At 41.9% G+C, this 18,972-nt stretch overlaps 1 protein-coding gene across 3 annotated transcripts in view; it reads right to left on the bottom strand.

Moving 5' to 3' along the window:
- The window catches only part of CDC14A (cell division cycle 14A), a 102,100-nt gene extending 83,733 nt beyond the window's left edge, over window positions 1-18,367 (bottom strand). Inside the window, exons 1-3 of one of the 3 annotated variants that reach the window (XM_067538369.1) lie at window positions 17,834-18,367; window positions 17,238-17,328; window positions 3,487-3,562 (exon numbers count right to left, since the gene is read on the bottom strand). In XM_067538369.1, coding sequence (XP_067394470.1) covers window positions 3,487-3,562; window positions 17,238-17,328; window positions 17,834-17,939 — 273 coding nt within the window. In that variant the 5' untranslated portion in view covers window positions 17,940-18,367. The remainder of the gene's footprint in view (window positions 1-3,486; window positions 3,563-17,237; window positions 17,329-17,833) is intronic. The other 2 variants (XM_067538367.1, XM_067538368.1) reach the window with 2 other exon arrangements.
- Window positions 18,368-18,972: the final 605 nt, after the last annotated feature.

Genomic DNA, 18,972 nt, shown 5'->3' with positions numbered 1-18,972 from the left:
CGATCAGTGCACTAACAAAAATATTATGCCGATATTAGACATTTGATTTACATTATTGACACAGGAAAATCCAGGTTATGCATTCCAACACTAATTTGACACATAGAACATACTTAATTAAAAAACCTGCACTAATGATTGTTTCATATACATCATATAAGCAGGGTTTGTAATAGGACTGGTTGGAAGTTTCCCAACTAAACAGGTTTTTAAATAAGAAAATGCTGATTCATCCAAACCAAAATTGGTCCTGAAAACCCCAGGCTTCCAGCGTTTGGGCTTCAGGGGAGCCCTGCCATGCAGACTACCTTGGAGTTGGGAACCAAGGGTTTCCAGCGTCCTGGCTCTACAGCAAGAAGCCCTGAGCGCACTGGCTAGAGCTAGGGTTCTCAGGCTCCCTGCCATGAAGCTGGGTAATCCTGGGATGTGCTTCCAGGGTCTGGAGCAGGGCACCCGAGGAAAACAAAGTGGTATGCAATGATGTAATTAGAGACTGTATCAAAATGTATATGTGGGAGGCAGGGAGATTGGGGGGGAAGAGGGGGGGGAAGATGTGCAAATTTAGGTTGCATACCATTGTATTACTGAACATAATAAATGATCTTTTTCAATAGAGGTTCTTTTGCAAAAGGGTTATGAATAACATCTATTAATAAAAGTTTCTTGAAATCCCTGAAGGGAAGTTTTGCAAGTTTGTTTCGATCAATCACTTGTTTACATCTTTGTGTCAGGCATTTAAAGTTTTCTACTAAGCCGTGTCCCTATAATTAGCTCTCCTATGATGTTCTGCAGCAGTTCACTCTCTAAGGATTTCACAAGAGAAGCTCTCCTTCTGGACACCATGAAATGTGGGAAGTTGCATTATCTGCAGAACATTTAAGGTCACTGGGAACAGAGAACCTGCTTTTGTAGAGCTCCAACTGCCAAGCACCATCTGTCTCTAGAGAGCCCATGTTTTATAAACAGTTTTAAAATATATAATGCATGTATCTGCATTTGATTAATGTTTTTTCCAATGGTTCTTTTATATGGTGTAAACATTAATTGTTTTGATAAGTTTTCTTAAAAAGAACAATTTTTAGCAGTACTTAACTATTCACACGTGTCCTAAAACAAACATTTATAAAATCAGAGACTGAACATTAGATAGAAGCAACAAAATTGAGTCCTTTTTATCTGGACTCCTGAAGGGATATATTTCTCTCTGAAAATTCAATCTTTACTTGAGGAGTAGTGTATATTTGTTTATAACGAAAATCTGTTAGTTCCCAACAAGAGGAGAAATTCCACTAATTGTAAAATTTGAATGCAACTGTAACTGTGAAATTGTCCATCATTAGCATCTTGGAGGCTGATCACCTGGTAGGTCCTCTGGAAGTCTGCTTAAAAACTCTTTGGGAAATTTCCACAAAGTAAAAGAGTGGCTATGATTTAGCTCATGAATCAACCTTTGTATTAGGCAATTCAATCTGCCACAGATTTAACCTTAATATTTCTTCTACCAACCCAGTAAGTCAATGCACTTGGGCATCCTCTACATTGGGCTTCCAGCTCCAAACTTTTCTAGTAGCCAGCCTCTAGTTAACAAACCTACATGACAAAATACCAATACCACAACATTCTGCAGCACCTAACCACAACCTTCTCCATCACAAGCTGGCTTGTTACCAAGGAGACCATAAAAGGTGTGTCTATCCTATTTTATAGGAAATAGCTTGATTTCCTATGAATTTTTCCAACCATTCTAAATTGTTTTGGCAAAGAACTCAGAGTACCAGAATTATTTGTGTAGTAATATCTCGTTCTAGTAGTAAAATGTTCAGGTAATGAAACAAAATAATCTAACTCCATACATTTACTTGGGTGATGGTAAAGTATTTCATGTTGCATTAATAGGTTCTAGTATTCCATTAGCTTTAATCAATTTTTCACTATATAATATTGCATAGTCAATGAAGAATTTGGAGGGAACAGTACAAATTTGTTAAACTTTATAAAAATAATTTAGAGTATTTATGTACTTGGAAAAATGTTTTCTTAAAACCAGAACTGGTCAAAACTTGGAAAGTTCCAGTAGATGAGAAATTTTCCCATTTCAAAATCTGCTGTGAACCAAAAATTCTGTAACACTTGGTTTTGGAAGCAGTGACACATGGCATGTCCAAAACAAATGGTGGCCCCCGGGATAGGCAGCTGCTTACTGAAATGAACATAATTTTTGTCAGTTCCATGCCATCCATCTCTGAAAAACAGCAGTGAAACTGACAGGCAGGTCTGCACCAGAGCTCTGGACCCCAGAATGCCAAGATAGGATTTTCAGAGCTTCCAGGACTCAGCAGCAGGGAGTCTGCAAAGTCTGGGGTCCCCAGTGGAATCTGCATGGCAGGGATCCCCAGCCAGGAGAAGTCAGGCAGATTTCTCCATCAGAAGTTGGTTAAACCTGATATGTCTCTGAACATTTTTGGTTCGACCACTTAGCATTCTTTAACAAAAGCCTGTTTTTTCAGAAGTTTCCCAACAAACTAGTTTAGATGTTTGCTTTTTCTTATAAGGCAACCCAATTGGTTTGTCTTTGCACCATGTGCAGAAAGACCCCTTTATTTTCGTTGGGCATTTGGGGACAAGCCCGGACTGAAGGCTACATGACCGTGTTATTACTGTTCTTAGAGTAGGTCAATATGGTCACATTTTATATGCATTTTTGAAAGTTGTTTGGTGTCTTTTAATTCTGACTTGTACAGTATATTTTAATGTACTGCCTAGGATTCAGGACAGGCACTTGTACAATTTAAATAAAGTCATCATGGCATCCAAAGAAGACATATAGGTCCATGGTTCTTGTGTAAGGTAAGTCAAAGTCAAGTACCAAATGTAGAAAGCCCTAATGCAGGTGCAGAGAAAAAAAAACAGGTACATGGATGTTTGTCTAGGAACAGCAATTGTGCCACCACATTAGAAAAGTGTTTTTGTATATGAACTTAACTGACAGTTTCTGAATTACTGTTTCTGAATGTAACACTGTTTTCAAAGAAAAGATCTAAAGAAGTCCTAACTCTTCCACTGAAAAATATTTAAACATGCAATTTCATCCTCTTGCTATTCTATTATGATCCTTCAGTCTTCTAATGTTGTCGTACTAACATACCTATAAATTAATGGCAGGTATGCTACCAATGAGCTCGAGACATCAATTCAAAAGGATTATGGCTTTCATTCCTATGATTACTATTCCACTAACTTCCTTTGGCTTAATATTACATTGCACCTTAAAGAGAAAGAGGGGTACATGTTTTGTGGTTCAATTGCTGGACAACGCTCAGTTTTCATGAGTACATTATGGCAAAACAACACAACTTCAATGCCCAAAGCTTAAGGTTAACCACCTAAAGGACACTTGCACAGCAATGCTATGTACTGCAATTTGTTAAAAACAACAGAATTTGAATTTTAGTACAGAAGTCTAAACAGAAAGGGTTAAAACTTTACCTTTAACTTCTTATTTAGTTTGCAGCAGTATCTGTATAACATCGCCAAGTTTAAAGGTCCAAAATCTGCATAGAAACTGAGGGGTGGGGAGGGAGAGATGAAAAAAATACATTTAGAGAAGAATTAAGCTATTTCAATGAACATCTGCATCCAGCTGTTTAAACTGCAAGTCAGTAATTCTGCTATATTCCATTTGGAATCCAGTGTAATTATTGCATAAAAAATGTCACTATATATTTGTATGCAGTGTTGTTGTAGCTATGTCGGTCCCAGGATATTAGAGAAACAAGGTAAAAATGGACCAACTTCTGTGGTGAGAGGAACAAGCTTTCAAGCTTACACAGCATAAAAAGAAGAACTCTCTGTAAGCTTGTCTCTCTCACCAACAGAAATTGGTCCCATAACAGATATTACCTCACACACTTTGTCTCTTCAGTATATATTGTGCATCAATTAAAACATTTTCTATCCATTATAGGGGAAGCTAGATAATGGCCTTTATATTTCAATTGCCTAACACTTTCTATTATAAAATATTATCACAGCTTTATTTTGAGAGGTCCCAAGACCACCATTGTTTGCAGCACACAAGCTCTCAGAGAAATTCTCTCTTTACCCCATAAAATTCTGTCCAGTTTTTACTGAGACATGCACTGTTGGAAACAGCCACTTCCCTTCTCTCGCCTTCATTCCTCAGGAAATTACAGCAGCCTGCTAAAACAACAACTGAATACAAACAAACATTCTACAACTGGGTCCATGCTACCACTTAAGGAGCAACTGCTGATGTCACTGCACTGGGAACAGCCAAAATAGCAATGCAGGGGCAAAGAAGAGCTGGAAAGACTCTACCAGACCATTCTCCCAGACCCAGAACACAATCCAAAAGCCCTCCCTCACTATGGCAGTACACCACAGGAAAGAGGAGCTCCCCCAACTCCTGAACTGTGAAGAGAGCAAACATATCCAGGCCAGATGAACCTCCCCACACCCCACCACCACCTCCCAGTCCTAGCACATGGCCCCGGCAGCCCATTCCCACCTCTGGGAAAACATTCTTCCTACAGCCAGCTAATGTAGTTAGTCCTATAGTTCAAGTGGCAGTCACTGTACTGCACTGGATGCAAACACCACTCATGGCTGGAGGTTGTAACAGTTACAAGTATAATTTATCTTTTAGTTTTTAAAAAACCTAGGAAATTATAGCAATAAAAACCATACATTGTGTTACAAGAACATTATTTAGGTTGCAAAGTTATGTAAAAGTTAGGAAGCGTCAAATTTGCAGTTGCCTGGACAACTTTAATGTTGGCTCCCTTACTAATCTATCCTATGTACTGATGGGAGTGCTACAAAAAGGAAATAGTAAGTGATAATGTAATTAAAGACTATGCACAAGCAAAGAGTGCAGTGTTAAGGTTTCACTGGCAATCCTAAACCTGGCATTTCCTAAAACTTGAGTGCTTCATTTTGCTTGCAAAATAAATGTTCTTATAACAGTTTTCTTCAATGTAGATCATTATACACAAAAAGCTATGTTAAAAGAACATTAAGGCTGTAAACTCAAACACTGAAAATTTAGGAAATGCCAAAATTAAAGCATTTTCATGCCTCCCTGTGAATACACATTATGATAGTCTAATTACATGAATTAAATTGAGTTACAAAGCCTTGATTTAAAAGACTATAGAAGACAATCTGTTGGCTTGAGTGCAAACTACAAACTACCTTGTCTTCACTATGATTTTACTGTAAGTTAGCTAACTATAGTTAAGTACACATAAAAAAAAAGGAAAAAGATAGATGAAATTTTTGCTCACTTTAAAACAAAGCTCTCCACCACACATCTTCAAACATTTAAGCCTCAAACTGAGTGACTGAAAACAAGAGACTAAAATGGAAGTCACTGTGAAACTGTTAAAGATGTCACTGCTCCCAGTCTATTGTTTTGTCTTCTCTACCATCCAGCCCAGCCACTGCTCTCTCTACCCAGGCCAGCCCCCACCTCTTCTTAGTTTAGGGACTTCATGCCTTAGGATCATGGCTCCCAAACTGTGGTCTATATAATAGTCGTTGGTGGCCTAAAGAAAGCTGGCCAATCAGTGTGGTAGCTCTCTATTTCCAGCTACTTCTACAGGTGTCTGGTTTCTCTAGATGCCTTTTTGTAAAAGTATCTGGGAGCAAAAGAGGCATCAGAGGCAGGTAGGAAACTAAGAGCCAGAAAGGAAACAGGAGATAATCATGACAAAAGGCAACCATTCATCCGCAGGGGGGAGGGACAGAGCCAGGCATCCGAAAAGATATGGAGAGAGAAAAAGTGAAACAGGATAGAAGAACAGAAGTGACCAGTGTTAACACACTTATTATCTTACAGCAATTAATACACTAAATTAACTGTCTATTACCTTTTCATAGTTATAGTTGGAAAATAGGGATTTTCCGTCACATAGATTTTAACTCTTCAGTAAAAAACTGGCTGAATGTCAGAATATTTCTATTTGGAAAGGTTGCCAGGGTGCCTCAAAGAAGCTATAGCATGGGTGCTTAATATGTCGATTTTCTTCTACAGACAGATCTCCCATGATGCACCAGTCTTCCCTCTTAATGAGAGGAGGTGCTGTATCATGAGCAATGTAGTACAGCTGAGAAGCCTGGCCCATTGAGGAAACCAGTGACTTGAGGCAACTGAACTACAATACTCAAGCAGCACAGCAGTGGCATATCCAAATATGGATATTTAGGGTTTGGGGCATTTAGTTCTTCCGAAAAAAATTGATACACCAAAAACTCAATTTTCCAACTGAAAGTCAATTGAAAATATATGACCAGGCCTGCTTTGCTGTGTAAGCAGTTGCTATACTTTCTATAGGGATGTATGATTATAAGTGCAGGAGAGGCAGTCCAAAAGACAGTCTGTATTAAGAGAAGATTCATATTATGAATAAGAATTGGGGAACCCGTGACTGACGGGAAATGGTAATGAAATTAAGAGCCTCTCCATATCTAAATCAGTGGTTTGAGTCTGGTTTAGACTGAGAATAATAGAATATATATTATCTGGTATCCTGTGTAAAGTGAGCTTATGATCTCCACATCAAAAGACCATCAACAACCACCCCATCCCCATTTATGGCACCTTATGGAAGCTACCTCAACAGGCAGATCAAAAGGTTAAAACTTAGAAAATTCATTCTTTGGCTTCTTGACATGGTCCTTCCAAGACAGAACTGAGGCGCATTTTGGGATCAATAGAGGATAGGGTTTTGTTTTTAACACAGGCTGTAGTTATGTAGTATTTTAACAGAAGACTTGAGTTGTTAGTGCTATGAATCTGGCACCCTCTCGAACTCTAAAATCATCTTTTTAAAAGTTTAAAAATAGAATGATCAAGTTATAATGTACTGAACAAGCCCTTTCTAAATCAGTTGATGCCTTGGGATGCCAATTTTATTCCTTAGAAGTCCTCAGTTCAGCCTGGATGCAGACACATTAGCTTTCAGAAAGAAACATAGACTTTGTTTCACAATCTGGTATCTAACACAATCCTGCTCTGACAGAGGAATGGACTAGATCAGGGGTTCTCAAACTCTTTTTCCTGGAACTCCCTTTGAAAATATTTCAGACTGCCATGCCATGCCACTCCCCCCCATGCCATGCCACCCTTACTTCTGCACTGTCGCTGGGGTCGGTGCTGCCTTCAGAGCACCTGGCCAGCAGCTGCTGCTCTCTGGACACACAGCTCTGAAGGCAGCTCTGAAGGGCTCTGGCTGTCAACCATGCATGGTGCTTGCGCGCCCCCTCCCCTCCCCCCACAAAATAACCTCATGACCCCCTGAGGGGACCTGGCCCCCCCAGTTTGAGAATCCCAGACTAGATATTTATGTGAATATGAGTCTGTAAAATTATTGTGCCCTGCCATTCAGCTACTCAAATTCTCATGACTCCAATGACAATTATAGCTCATCTGAAGGAAGGAGGGCAAAAATCAGATTGTTTGGCAGTCTAGTCCAAGCATCTTCTCTACACGACAAGCTGATGGCAATGCAGTGGATACTGGAATATTACTAAGTCAGACTTGTGGAGACTGGATCCAAGCATCTCTCTCACAGACCCAGCCACCTTTGACCCAAGATTTCAAGATGGCCAAAAACAAAATAGATATGTCCCAGGTCAAATTCTAACACTGCTGTGATGTTCTAGAGGGGCTGAAGCTACTGGATCTCCTGATATCTTGATTCAAATGCTGTGCCCTAGCTCATTATAGTCCAGAGCAATCCACCTCTTTATTGTCCTCTGGAGTATATACACTAGAATCATGAAGTATCTTTATTACCTTTCATGAAAGCAGTGTTATGGATGATTAGTAGCAATACCCAAGTTAAGCCACAGAGCAGCAAATCCTTTGTGTCAGCAATTCTGATGTCCAGTTGTGTCAGGGCTCGACAAACCCTGGGCGCCAGGTCGCCATGGCGCCTAGAAATTTAATTCTGGCACCTAGTATTTCTCCGGGGGGAGTGGCTGCCGTGCTCTGTCCAGGGCACCACTGCGCCCAAGTGGCAGGGTCGAGGGGGAGCACTGCAGCTGCTGCGCTCCAGGCAGGGCACCCCGCCGCTGGGCCCATGTTGTGGGAGAGGGGTGGAGGGAAGGGGTGGGGCCAGGAGGGGAGAGCAGCCACCGTGCTCCGGCCAGTGCGCCCTGCTGCTGGGCCCACATTGTGGGAAGGGGCAGGGCGGGAGAGCGAGGGGGCGGGGGGGAAGCTGCAGCTGCCACACTCCAGCCAGGGTGCTCCACCACTGGGCCCACATTGTCGGAAAGGAGAAATGCTTCAGAGAATTAGCAGGGACTTTGTTCTCCTTTCCACTGAAAGCATCTCCTGTCCCACTTATCACAGTGGTTCAAAGTCAACGTGTCCTGCTCACTTCGTCACTAATTCTAAGTAACCAACTAGTATTTGTAAAAATACTATGACCCTTCCTCCCATAAAAGAATTTGGCCACAATAATTCCTGTTCGTTCCACCTCCATACAGTATTATTGTAGATCACTATGCTTAGGAGTGAATGTGAATGCAACTCAGGACTCCAGCCTATATAAATAGAACAGGCTGCCACAAGCACATCATCCCACACTTCAATCTCTCAACAAGTTTCCACTCCTCTTCAGAACCTCAGCTCAAATCTTTAAAACCATCAATGAATCAACTTCCATTCATCAATATCCCAGGCATTCCTAGGATAAGATAGCTCAGAAACCAAGACAAAGCACATTAATGGGATATAAAGTTCTCAGACAAGAGAGTTTAGTTATAGAACAAGCTTTCCTTTAAAATAAATAAATAAATAAATAAATAAATAAAAAACAACAACAACAATAAAGTCAAACTGAAGTCAGAGTATGACCACTTTCAGAGGATGCTGGAAACTCCTTCTCTTTACAAAAGCCACCTTGAGGAAGTCTAAGATCCTCAGTAAGTTTATCTAAGCATGGAGGCAACATGGTGCACAGTGGTGAAAGCAGGAACTTAGGAATCAAAAGACCAGAGTTCTATTTTTGACTGGTACTAACTTACAATGCAGTTTTTGGTGATTAGTTTTATCCTTTAGTGAGGGAAACAGAGATGCACGGTGCCCCTTTGAGATGTTGAGGAGAAGCACAGTAAAAGTGCAGAGAATTATTAATTAGTTCAAAGTTCAGCACAAGTGTTTTGAGGTAGGGGTTTTTGCATACCAAAGGTTTCCAAGAAAAAAAAAAAAAAAAAAAAGTCTGCTGACACTGATCTTTCTCACCGACCCCAGCAGAAATCTGGCTAGGGCATAAAAATTAGAAGTATGATTTTGAATTCGCAGCCACCTAGAACTTCCACATTTAATCCAAGGCTCCCCTTTAAGGGCTAATACTGCACTTTAAAGATTTTGCAGTTCACTTTTATAAGTGTGTGTGGGGAGGGGGAGGGGGGAAGATATGGGACTGATACTCCACTTTTTAAATACTGGAGTATTATTACTACGTGTTGATTAGATCAGTATTTGAAGAAACTGGAGTTTTGCCACCAAGTATTCTCATACACATGATTTATCATCTCCTGCTGCTATTCCTTTTGTGTCTTTTTTTTGGTTTAAAATTAATTTAAAAACTTGTACTCAATGTTAGCCTTCTAAAATGGCTTTTTTTGTATTCTACTGCCTGACAGGATTGGTTAACTGATGTTCAATTTATCATCATATGCCGCTGAAACAAACAAAGAACTCACTGTTTTATGTGTGAAGTGGTAGCTCTGTGTGGTGTGACAAGGCTAGTCCAAATTTTCATTTTTCATTATCAGTTCGACAGCCACTGAATCAAAGAACGTTGAGGGCTTTCTGCAAAGCTACAATTACTGGGTCACCATAGTTAAGTAGAGACATATTTCACTTTGTGAAATAAATGAAAATTTACCACTGCTCTTTCAAGAAAAAGAAACTGCTTTTTAGAAAGCATGAAGTCAATGAAGAAGACATTTCATAGCAATACAGCTCTAGACAGTACTAATTTAACTTTGTACAGAATAAGCATTCAAGATATTGGCTTACTACTTCCTAACCTCAAAAACAAGGGGTATATGTTCTCGGAATTAAGCTTGCTTATTCCGTTATAATATATCGTAGTTTGAGTAAATTAACCTAGATCCTGCTGCTGATATGAAGTTTATATGATATACAAAATGTTCCACTTCACATATAATTACTTCTGTGGCTGTTCACAAAGTGTCTCTGTTGGCACTGTATCTGTGATGCCTTGATAATATATATAATTTCCAACCAGAATAAATGGTTGATTAAAGGCTCTATAATTTAGAAGGACAGTGAAAGATCCTTATACCTCATTACTGCAGTGCTGGAATAAAAATTCTTGATAAACTACACAAAATTGAATCAAACTAGAGAGCTTGCTGGACAAGTGAAGAAAGCCTATTGTACGTTAATCAGTCAAGTGTAGAAAGCCCAACCAAGACCTGTTTGCTGAAAAAACAAAGAACAAGAGACACTATTCTTCTTGAAGAAAGCTATTTACCAGAGCCTAACACATTAAACTATGAGGTCTATCCAACAGAGGTCATTTGTGTGCGCCAAATGATCATCTTATGCAAGCTGGGTTATTTCTCATCAGCACCATTTTCTTGAAGGCACCAAAATGGTATACTTTTACAGATGAAAGCATGTACCTCGAAGAGAGACCCCAGCCATCTTAAGACCAGAAAGTTTCACTTATAACTACATTAGTACCAATAGGATTCTTTTGCTTTTACCTAATGTAATCACAGCTGGATAATTCCAATCAGCTTTTTCCTTTCATTTGATGATACAGTATATAAAAGGTTGGCAAGAGAAAGAAAATGGTTTTCATACAAGCTCTCACTTTTACACCAAGGCATGATAGGTTCTCAAGTTAAATCATAACAAATTTAACTGGAACAGTCATCATTACAGTAGTGAGATTCAAGATAGCTAGCATTTAAAAGGAGCTTAAACTGCCTTTAAAAGCATTTCATTTGATAAAATATTGAGACACGTTTGATTTGAATGTATGAGCAAGAATACACAATTCTCACTCAGTTTCATTCCCAACCTTATGTTTTATCATAATTCAGTCACACTGCGCATAATCTTTGGACTATAAAAAACAGTTACATTATGCAAAAGTTGTTATTTTTAATGACAGGAGTGACCAGAACTAGAGACTAAACACCTCCAAACCCATATAGGAATGTTAGGGTGGGAGCCCATTTCTACTTATAAATTGAATGTTTAACAGCAAATCACTTTTACACCACAAACTCTTCAACGGTACTGTTTGAAGAACAAAGAGCTGAGGTAGGGGACAGATCTTAAATACTGGAGCAATCAGAGGATATGTTTCTGATAGGCAGAGGATTGTCAGCCTAATGGTTAAGTGTCTGGAATTACTAGTTAGGAAATATATACTGTTTCAACGAATGCACATTGATGGACCTCAGAAAAAAAAAAAAAAAGAGTTCAGATATACTACAACCCTGTTGAACACACCTTGCAAGTTTTGGTTTCTTATATTGTTATCACCATAAAGGGAGGCTGTATTTTCTTCTGTATATTAGAATGTCTTATCAGTCACTAGAATGATACATTCATAATTTCATGAGTAGTATGATTATTCACATATCCCCCAGTTGTTTGGGGCATTTTTTTTATACCTATAAAGTTCCGTAAACAGTTTGGGTGCCTGGATGGATACCTCAAAGATCACCTCTCCCCTTCTGCAATAAGAGAATTTGAAATCAACTGAGGTGCTCTTGGGGATGGGGGGAAGGTCTTTGTAGCAAGGCATTCTGAATGATGCACATAATTCTGGAAGACACTACCCCCTATCATTGGTATACCATAAAGTGCATTTAGAAATCTTTACACAGCACCATTTAATGTATCCATTTTCCTGATCTTTTTCCATGAGAATTGTATTGTGGAAATTAGGTGGGAGAAGTTTTGAAGTGTTTTGGTACTGTAATATAAATAATCTTATAACTAACACCTAGTGGTTTCAACTGAGACTGAGGGTGTCATTGTGTTAGGCACTGTACAAATATAACAGACAGTTACTGTCACAGACAGCTTACAGTCTAAGCAGACAGAGGAAGCATTATTAGAAGGCAGATGATCAAGTTGATATGACACCCAACCGGTAATCAGAAGACTTACATTCTATTCCTGGCTTTGCCACCAACTTGCTTTGTTCAGACAATACATGAATAAAACATGTGGAGTGTACCGTTGCCAGGCCATCATAAACTTCTCTGCAGATGACCCAAGTTTCATAGGGAAAAAAGAACTGCTGAAGCCATCCAAATCCTATCTACACCATAAAAATTTATGCGAAGGGTAACAAATGTCAAAACAAGTTAAAGCCAGTTAAAGGGAGGTATATACTGATACACGAGGTTACTTAAAATCTGTATGTCTGTCACCCAGTTTCTAAATATCTACAATAATTTTTTTTTCCAGAGGAGGGGATTTTTTTTTTTTTTTTTTTAATTATTCTGTGTGTAAAAGAAACTAAAATAACTATTTTTTATTAATCTACGAAATATCATTTCTGGGCTCCCCCTAGTGACTCAAAGAACAATTAAAAAGCAGCATTGCTAGAGCTATGTTTAAACAGTCAATTGATGTTAGTGGACAAGAAAATACTCATCATTATTCCTGCAAAGTCATTTAAAACAATACAAAGTTCAGCTATTTTGGCCAGATAGATTATGGAGGTATTCTCAAAATCAAACAACACTAAATAGGATTTATTTCATAATTAGTCCATCATAGGAGTTAAATCTTCTGCTAACAGCCTGAATATCTCATTACAGGACAAAACCTGATAGAGAATTTAACTGCTGCCTTAGAATTTTAGTTCTGGGGAAAAAACCTCAAAGCAATGCATATAAAAAGTCTTTAGATACATGCCCTAAAATAAAAGGGGAGTTTTACAACCCTTCCTCACTTTGATGATTACCAGGACATTTCAGGCATGCAGCGATGGATATGAGCGAAGGGATGCACTATTTGAATTTTAGAGTTTTCCAATCAGGCCTCATCTACAAAGATAACCTAACTTAGGTCGACTTATAGACACTGCATTAATTACTGTGGTAGCTGATGTCCACACCACCCTCCTTAGGTCAGTGGTGCGCATCCTCACCAGGAGCGCTTTCACCAACCTAAGAGGTGCAGTGTGGGGAGCTGAGAGGCCCGTCTCAGCTCCCCTGGCAACTCCTTACAGGGAGCCTGGCTGCTCCACAGGCTCCTGGTGGGCTGTTCCCTCTCCCTATGGCTCCGGCTGGGAGGCAGGCTCCATACACTCTGCTCTCCAGGGAAGTGGGGGCAGCTAGAGTCCAGCTGCCTGGCTTTCTTGTTAATTTCACAGCTTTGCTGGAGCCCTGAAATTGACAAGAATGATAGCCAACAGCCCATGAAAAGAACACAGTGTCTACACTAACACTTTATCGCCCTAACTACAGGGACATAAGCCCTATGCCTCTTGTTGGCACAGCAGGAGAGTTACACTGCAGGGAGTAGCATTTCAAAGCTTACACCGCCACCGTTCGGTTGATAAAAACTAACTTTTATAGACAAAACATTGTAGTATAGACCAGGCACTAGTTTCCACCCCCACCCTTTTGAATTTCTGTATAGGTTTCCTGTATATTCTGGAAGTAAGACTGTCCCTCCAGTGAGCAAGTTAAATACAGATAAGTCCTCCTGATGGTAACATAATGAGTGAAGTGTTGTATTCAATTATTTTTAAGTAGCAAGTTCAAAATCTGTACAGACTGAAGCTTTAATTCTTAACACTCTTCTAAAGAATAAACTATAAAGATGTCCAATCCAAGTCATCTTGCATGTAAAGAAAGTCAATTTTTAAAACGTTGAGTCAAATTCTGCTCGCCATTAAACCAGCACAACAACATCACAGAAGCTAATATCTTGTCACCACCCCAAACATTTAGATTTGAAGCCTCTTAACCTTGGGAATCTCAAGTGTGGGGAACAACATGGGAAGAGAAGAAGTCTGAGGTAGTTAGGACCTAAAAAACTGTATAGGAGAAATAAACCCAGAACTTTTAATTGCATCCAAAAGTTAAACTGAAAGCAAACGAAGATCACGGAACAAGTATGTGCTCTCTCAAGAAATACTACCAAGGCCTAGTCTATGCTTTGCAAGGTTCGTTGGTATAACTATACTAGAAAACTGGATCTCTCAAGCCCTTATACCAGCAAAAGATTGTTTTTGCTAGTATACTTTAGACCGGTTCAGTGAGTGAAACGAAGTTATATTGGCATAAAATGCTTTATGCTAATATAACTTCATCTACATTATGACTTTTGCCGGGGAAAAAAAGTCACACCTAACCAATATTGCTGTATGAGCAAAAGTTTCTAACATAAATCTAGCGTAAATAACCTGGCCAGTGCATTGTGTACCAGGTGAAACTTCCAAGTGGGCTTCTGGTCTCCTCAATCAGACCATATTGCAGTGATTGAATATGGATAAAGACAACTGTAGCAAGGTCCACCTTCATAAGAGGTCACAGACTTTTCCAGCAAGGAAAATAAGTATAGCCAAGAGTGCTTTGGCTGCTTTAGCAAAGTAGCACTACTTTACCCTTAAATCCTCAGCTAATTTTAGTATCTCCTAGTTGCAAACCCTTCTGAAGAGAAGGTTTGCCCTTCTGTTAGAAGAGATAGATGCTAATCTCACTATTGCTGCCAGATGTTTCCCCTATCCTAAAAACATTACCTCTGTCTTGCCAGGTTGTCCCTGCCACTTTGCCCCAATCCAGATACATTCTGTCCCATCCAAATGCAATAAAAAAAAAAAACGTGCTTGATGTCACCTGAATATGATTAACACTGCAGCCCAAAACAGTCCAGCAGGCTTACATATGTTGAACTATAAGGAGGATGACAGCACCACAATGCTCATCATCATCTTTTGGATTCTCTAAGAACATTACCACTCATGTGCGATTTCATCCAGCCCAGTCATGAGCCGCACATACATCATAATTATCTTGTGATCAGCAATATCAAAAACACCTGACAGAAATAAGAAATAGCATGAATACTTGATCCAGGTTAATAACCATATGGAGAATAGATAATGAGACCAGTACAATTTCTGCATCACATCTAGGCCTAAATCAAGATTGAAGAACAAGAATCTAGAGTCTGAGCAATGCAGATTCTGAACAAGCAATTAATTCAAGTCATGGACAGCACAACAATTAACATGATTTTGTCAAGAGCAGACTGCTTGAATCATGGCTTAACAGTTTTTTGTTTAAGATATGACATCAGTAACAGACCCAGAAACCTGCTGCATAATTTAGCCAGCCATTCGCCTGTGTCTTAGGCCAGGTCTACATGATCATCTAACATCGGTATAACTATGTTGCACAGCGATGTGAAAAATCCACCCCCGAGCGACACAGCACCATCTACACCGGGGCTAGGTCAGTTAATGTCAACGGGAGATCTTCTCCTGTCAACACAGCTACCATCTCTCGCAGAAGTGGATTAATTACACTGACAGAAGAAGGTCTCCCATCAGTGTAGTAGCATCTTCACTGAAGCACTACAGCAATGCAGCTGCAGCAGTGCAGCGGTGCAGTGTTTTAAGTGTAGACCTGCACTAAGTCTCAGTCAGTCTGAAGTTCAAGAATCCTCAGCAAGGTTAAACCTGCCTGAATATGCGATTTGTCATCATGTTTGTCCCCTCCTGATATAAAAAAAAATAATCACACTCACAAAAGCAACCAATCTGCGAACAGGTGGAACCAGCAAGAATTTACCTGAGCAGAAAATACAGATTCATCAGGCTGACAGTAACGCAAAACAGTTTAGTTGAGGGTGAAATACCAAATGCTAATGAAAAATACTCCATCACAGCCATAACAGATAAACAACTCTCTCTCACGTCCCACAACAGAGAAATTTATACATTACATCTTTATAAGGCTGTACTGTATTAAATGAACCTTCGCATGTAAAAATGATAAAACGAAACTCCTTATAGTCAGACAGTTATAAAAGGTCAAGTACAAAATATTTAAGTTTTGCTAAATATATTTGTGCATTGAATGCCCCAAATAACTAGGTTAAGAGCAAATGAGCACAGGAAGTTGAAGTTCATTCTCCCTTAGTTTCAGGTTCCTATTCTTCATGCCTCTCCCCTTGGCCATCAGTATTATGCTGCCACAGTTGTATACTACTACAACAACTCTGAATGCCCCGTTCTACGGTAACTAAACTACGCATGGAGATGCCCATAGAGGATATAATCCGGTTCTCTTGAATTTTTAACACTATTTTATATCCTATAAGCTGAGGCACATCACTACTTTGTTGCATGAAGTCATAAGCATAATTCTCTTTGCTTTGAGTTCAGATCATACAAATAAAATAGGTAACAGGATAACAAAGCCACCTTGTTTTAATAATGTTACTGAGAAGGGTCACTTTAAGAAAACACAGAGCTAAAAGTGCTTTTATCTCCTAGAGGTAATAAGCAACACCTATAAATATTTTTCTTTAATCTCTATTTTTCAGTTTGTTTATTTTGTGTAGCTGACACCACTTTGTGTATAGCCAATTTCACTGCTGACCCTGCCTGAATTGCCAGTTTCCCTCGTGTGTGTTGATCTTCCACCCCACAGGACAGAAAAACATTTTAAAGATAAACATCCTTATTTTTAAGTTAAAAAAAAGTCAGTAAAAGCTACCTTTAATTTTTTTTCCTAACTGACTAGACTTCAAGTTTTAGGTGACCCTTTAAGAGCCAATCTAAGCTTCACTATCTCATAACTGTAAAAAAAAAAAAAAAAAAATCCAAATTATAATCACTTTGTACTTTTCTGCATACAGAAAACATAAGTAGTTAATCACATACAAAACAAAGAAACCACTGTTGTGTACAGGGAAGTTAGGTGAAACATCAGACTTCTATTTAAGATTTCATATAATAAGATTTAATTAGTCTGAGAGAGCCCAGCATATCCATCCCACCCACCCTGGGTCAACTATAACTCAAGTAAATTTCGTTGCAGTCTTGTTATTCTTTAGGCAGAGAAAGCAATGTAGTTCCTCATAAATTGTTCGCTACACAGGGCTGAAATGCTTCAATTAACAAGAAAGTTAAGCAGTTAAGCAAGAGCCTTGCAGGACAAAGGGAGCAAGAAACCAAGAAACTTACTTTTCATAGACCAACTCCTCATCCGTACAGAAATAGTGGGTATTTACTGTGCTTTTGGGTTTGTTCCGTAAAGTAGCAAAATATAATCGATCTGAAAGAGTTGAAGGCAAGAGAGTCAGGCTATAGAGATGCTGTGGTTGGCTCTCTCTACCTCCCGCAGCCCATCCCTACCTCCCCCCCGGCCGGCGGAGCAGAGCACCGGCGCTCTAGGCGAGGTGGTAAAAGAGCGATCTCCGCCCGCCCTCAGGCGCTAACCCTCGGCCTCCACCGGGGCGGGGCATCGCGACATGTATTTCTCCTGCGTAGAAGGCAGAGAATGGGTGAAAGTTGGACGCAGCAGCTTCACGCCGCTGTCTCCCCCCCCCCGGAGAGGGCTGGGTGGGGACTGGGTCGGGCACAGCCACGGGGGCGACTTTTACCCAGCCGTGGCGACAGGTGCCGGGGCGGCTCAGGCACCAGCAGCCCAGGGGGAGCCCCGGGGGCAGGGGTAGGACAGCGAGGAGCACGGACGGAGCGGCAGCGAGCGCAAGGAAGAGCCGTAGCCCGGCGGGACGGGACGGGTCGGGGCAACCGGGCTCCGCCTGGGTCCCCCTCACCTTTCAGGAACTCGGAGGCTCCCACCAGCAGTTCGGAGGCGGACGGAGCCGGCTCCATCTTAAAGAAGGCGCGGAGCGGCGAGGCGCGGGGCGGCTCTGAATTCATGGGAGCCCGGAGCGGCTCCGGCGGGACCTGGGCGGGCTCAGCAGGCAGGGCGCCCCCGCGACATACCGAGAGGCGTCGCCCGCCTGCGGCCGCGCTGCCCAGTGTGTCGCCGTCGTCGCCCGCATGGGAGTGAGAGCGGTGGGGAAGGGGGCGCTGCCAGCTCCGGCTCGGAGGGAGAGGGCGGGCTGGGCGCGCGCCGGAGCGGACTTCGGATTTTCCCCGCCCCTGGCAAGGCAACGCCCCGGCTGCTTAAAGGGGCAGCGCCTGGTTACCGAGCAGCGCGCTAGCAACCCGGTTACCAAGGCTTTGTTACACCGGCCCCAGCGCCGGGGGAGGGGGCAGAGGCCGGCGCCCCGCCCCCGCGCCAAGGGCTGCTCCGCCCGCTGCCGTAGAGAGCCTGCCCGCGGATCCCCTGCTCTGCACAGCGCCTCCAGTGCCCGCCCCTTCGGGGACGACTCCTTACACCCTGCCCTGCCCGCCCAGCCCTCCTCAACCCCGCGGCTTCCCCTCGCAGGGGGATGCCCGCAGCGCCGCAGTCTAGAGTCGCCTAGCCCCAGGGAGAGCCGAGCCGAGCCGAGCCGAGGACGGCTCGGGAAGCTGCGGGTCCCTCAGCTGCAACCAGCGAACGCCCCCGGGGCCGGGCAAAGCGCGAGCTCCTGGACGCTCCGCTGAGTCTACGGCGGGGCCTGTCTCTCCTCGGCGCCATCTAGTGGACGCCGCCGTTAGTCGGCTGGACAAGGCGGTCAAGCGGCTCAAAGCGCCCTCCAGTGTTCGTAGCCGGCGGCCGGGGACTGTGTGAGGCACCCGCCTCCAGGAAGGCAGGATGCTGGGGCGGCTGGGTTCGCTTGAGACCCCGGGTGGATGGGCAATTTGGTGTGCAAACAGCCGCGGGCATATTTGAAGTCCCCAGGTGAACATGCCAGGGCCCAGCCACCCGCCACTGCCAGCCCTCGGCCTTTTTCCAGTGCAGGGCCCCTTCCAGTCGGTTTCCTGGGCCCCCCTTACATTAGTTTTTCCCACTTCCCTCAGTCTT

Source organism: Emydura macquarii, unplaced genomic scaffold (assembly GCF_026122565.2).
Source record: "Emydura macquarii macquarii isolate MOO-44397 ecotype Brisbane River unplaced genomic scaffold, CSIRO-AGI_Emac_v2 contig_480, whole genome shotgun sequence".
In the NCBI taxonomy this organism is placed as follows: Eukaryota; Metazoa; Chordata; order Testudines; family Chelidae; genus Emydura; species Emydura macquarii.
This window is presented reverse-complemented; position numbering and strand designations above follow the sequence as displayed.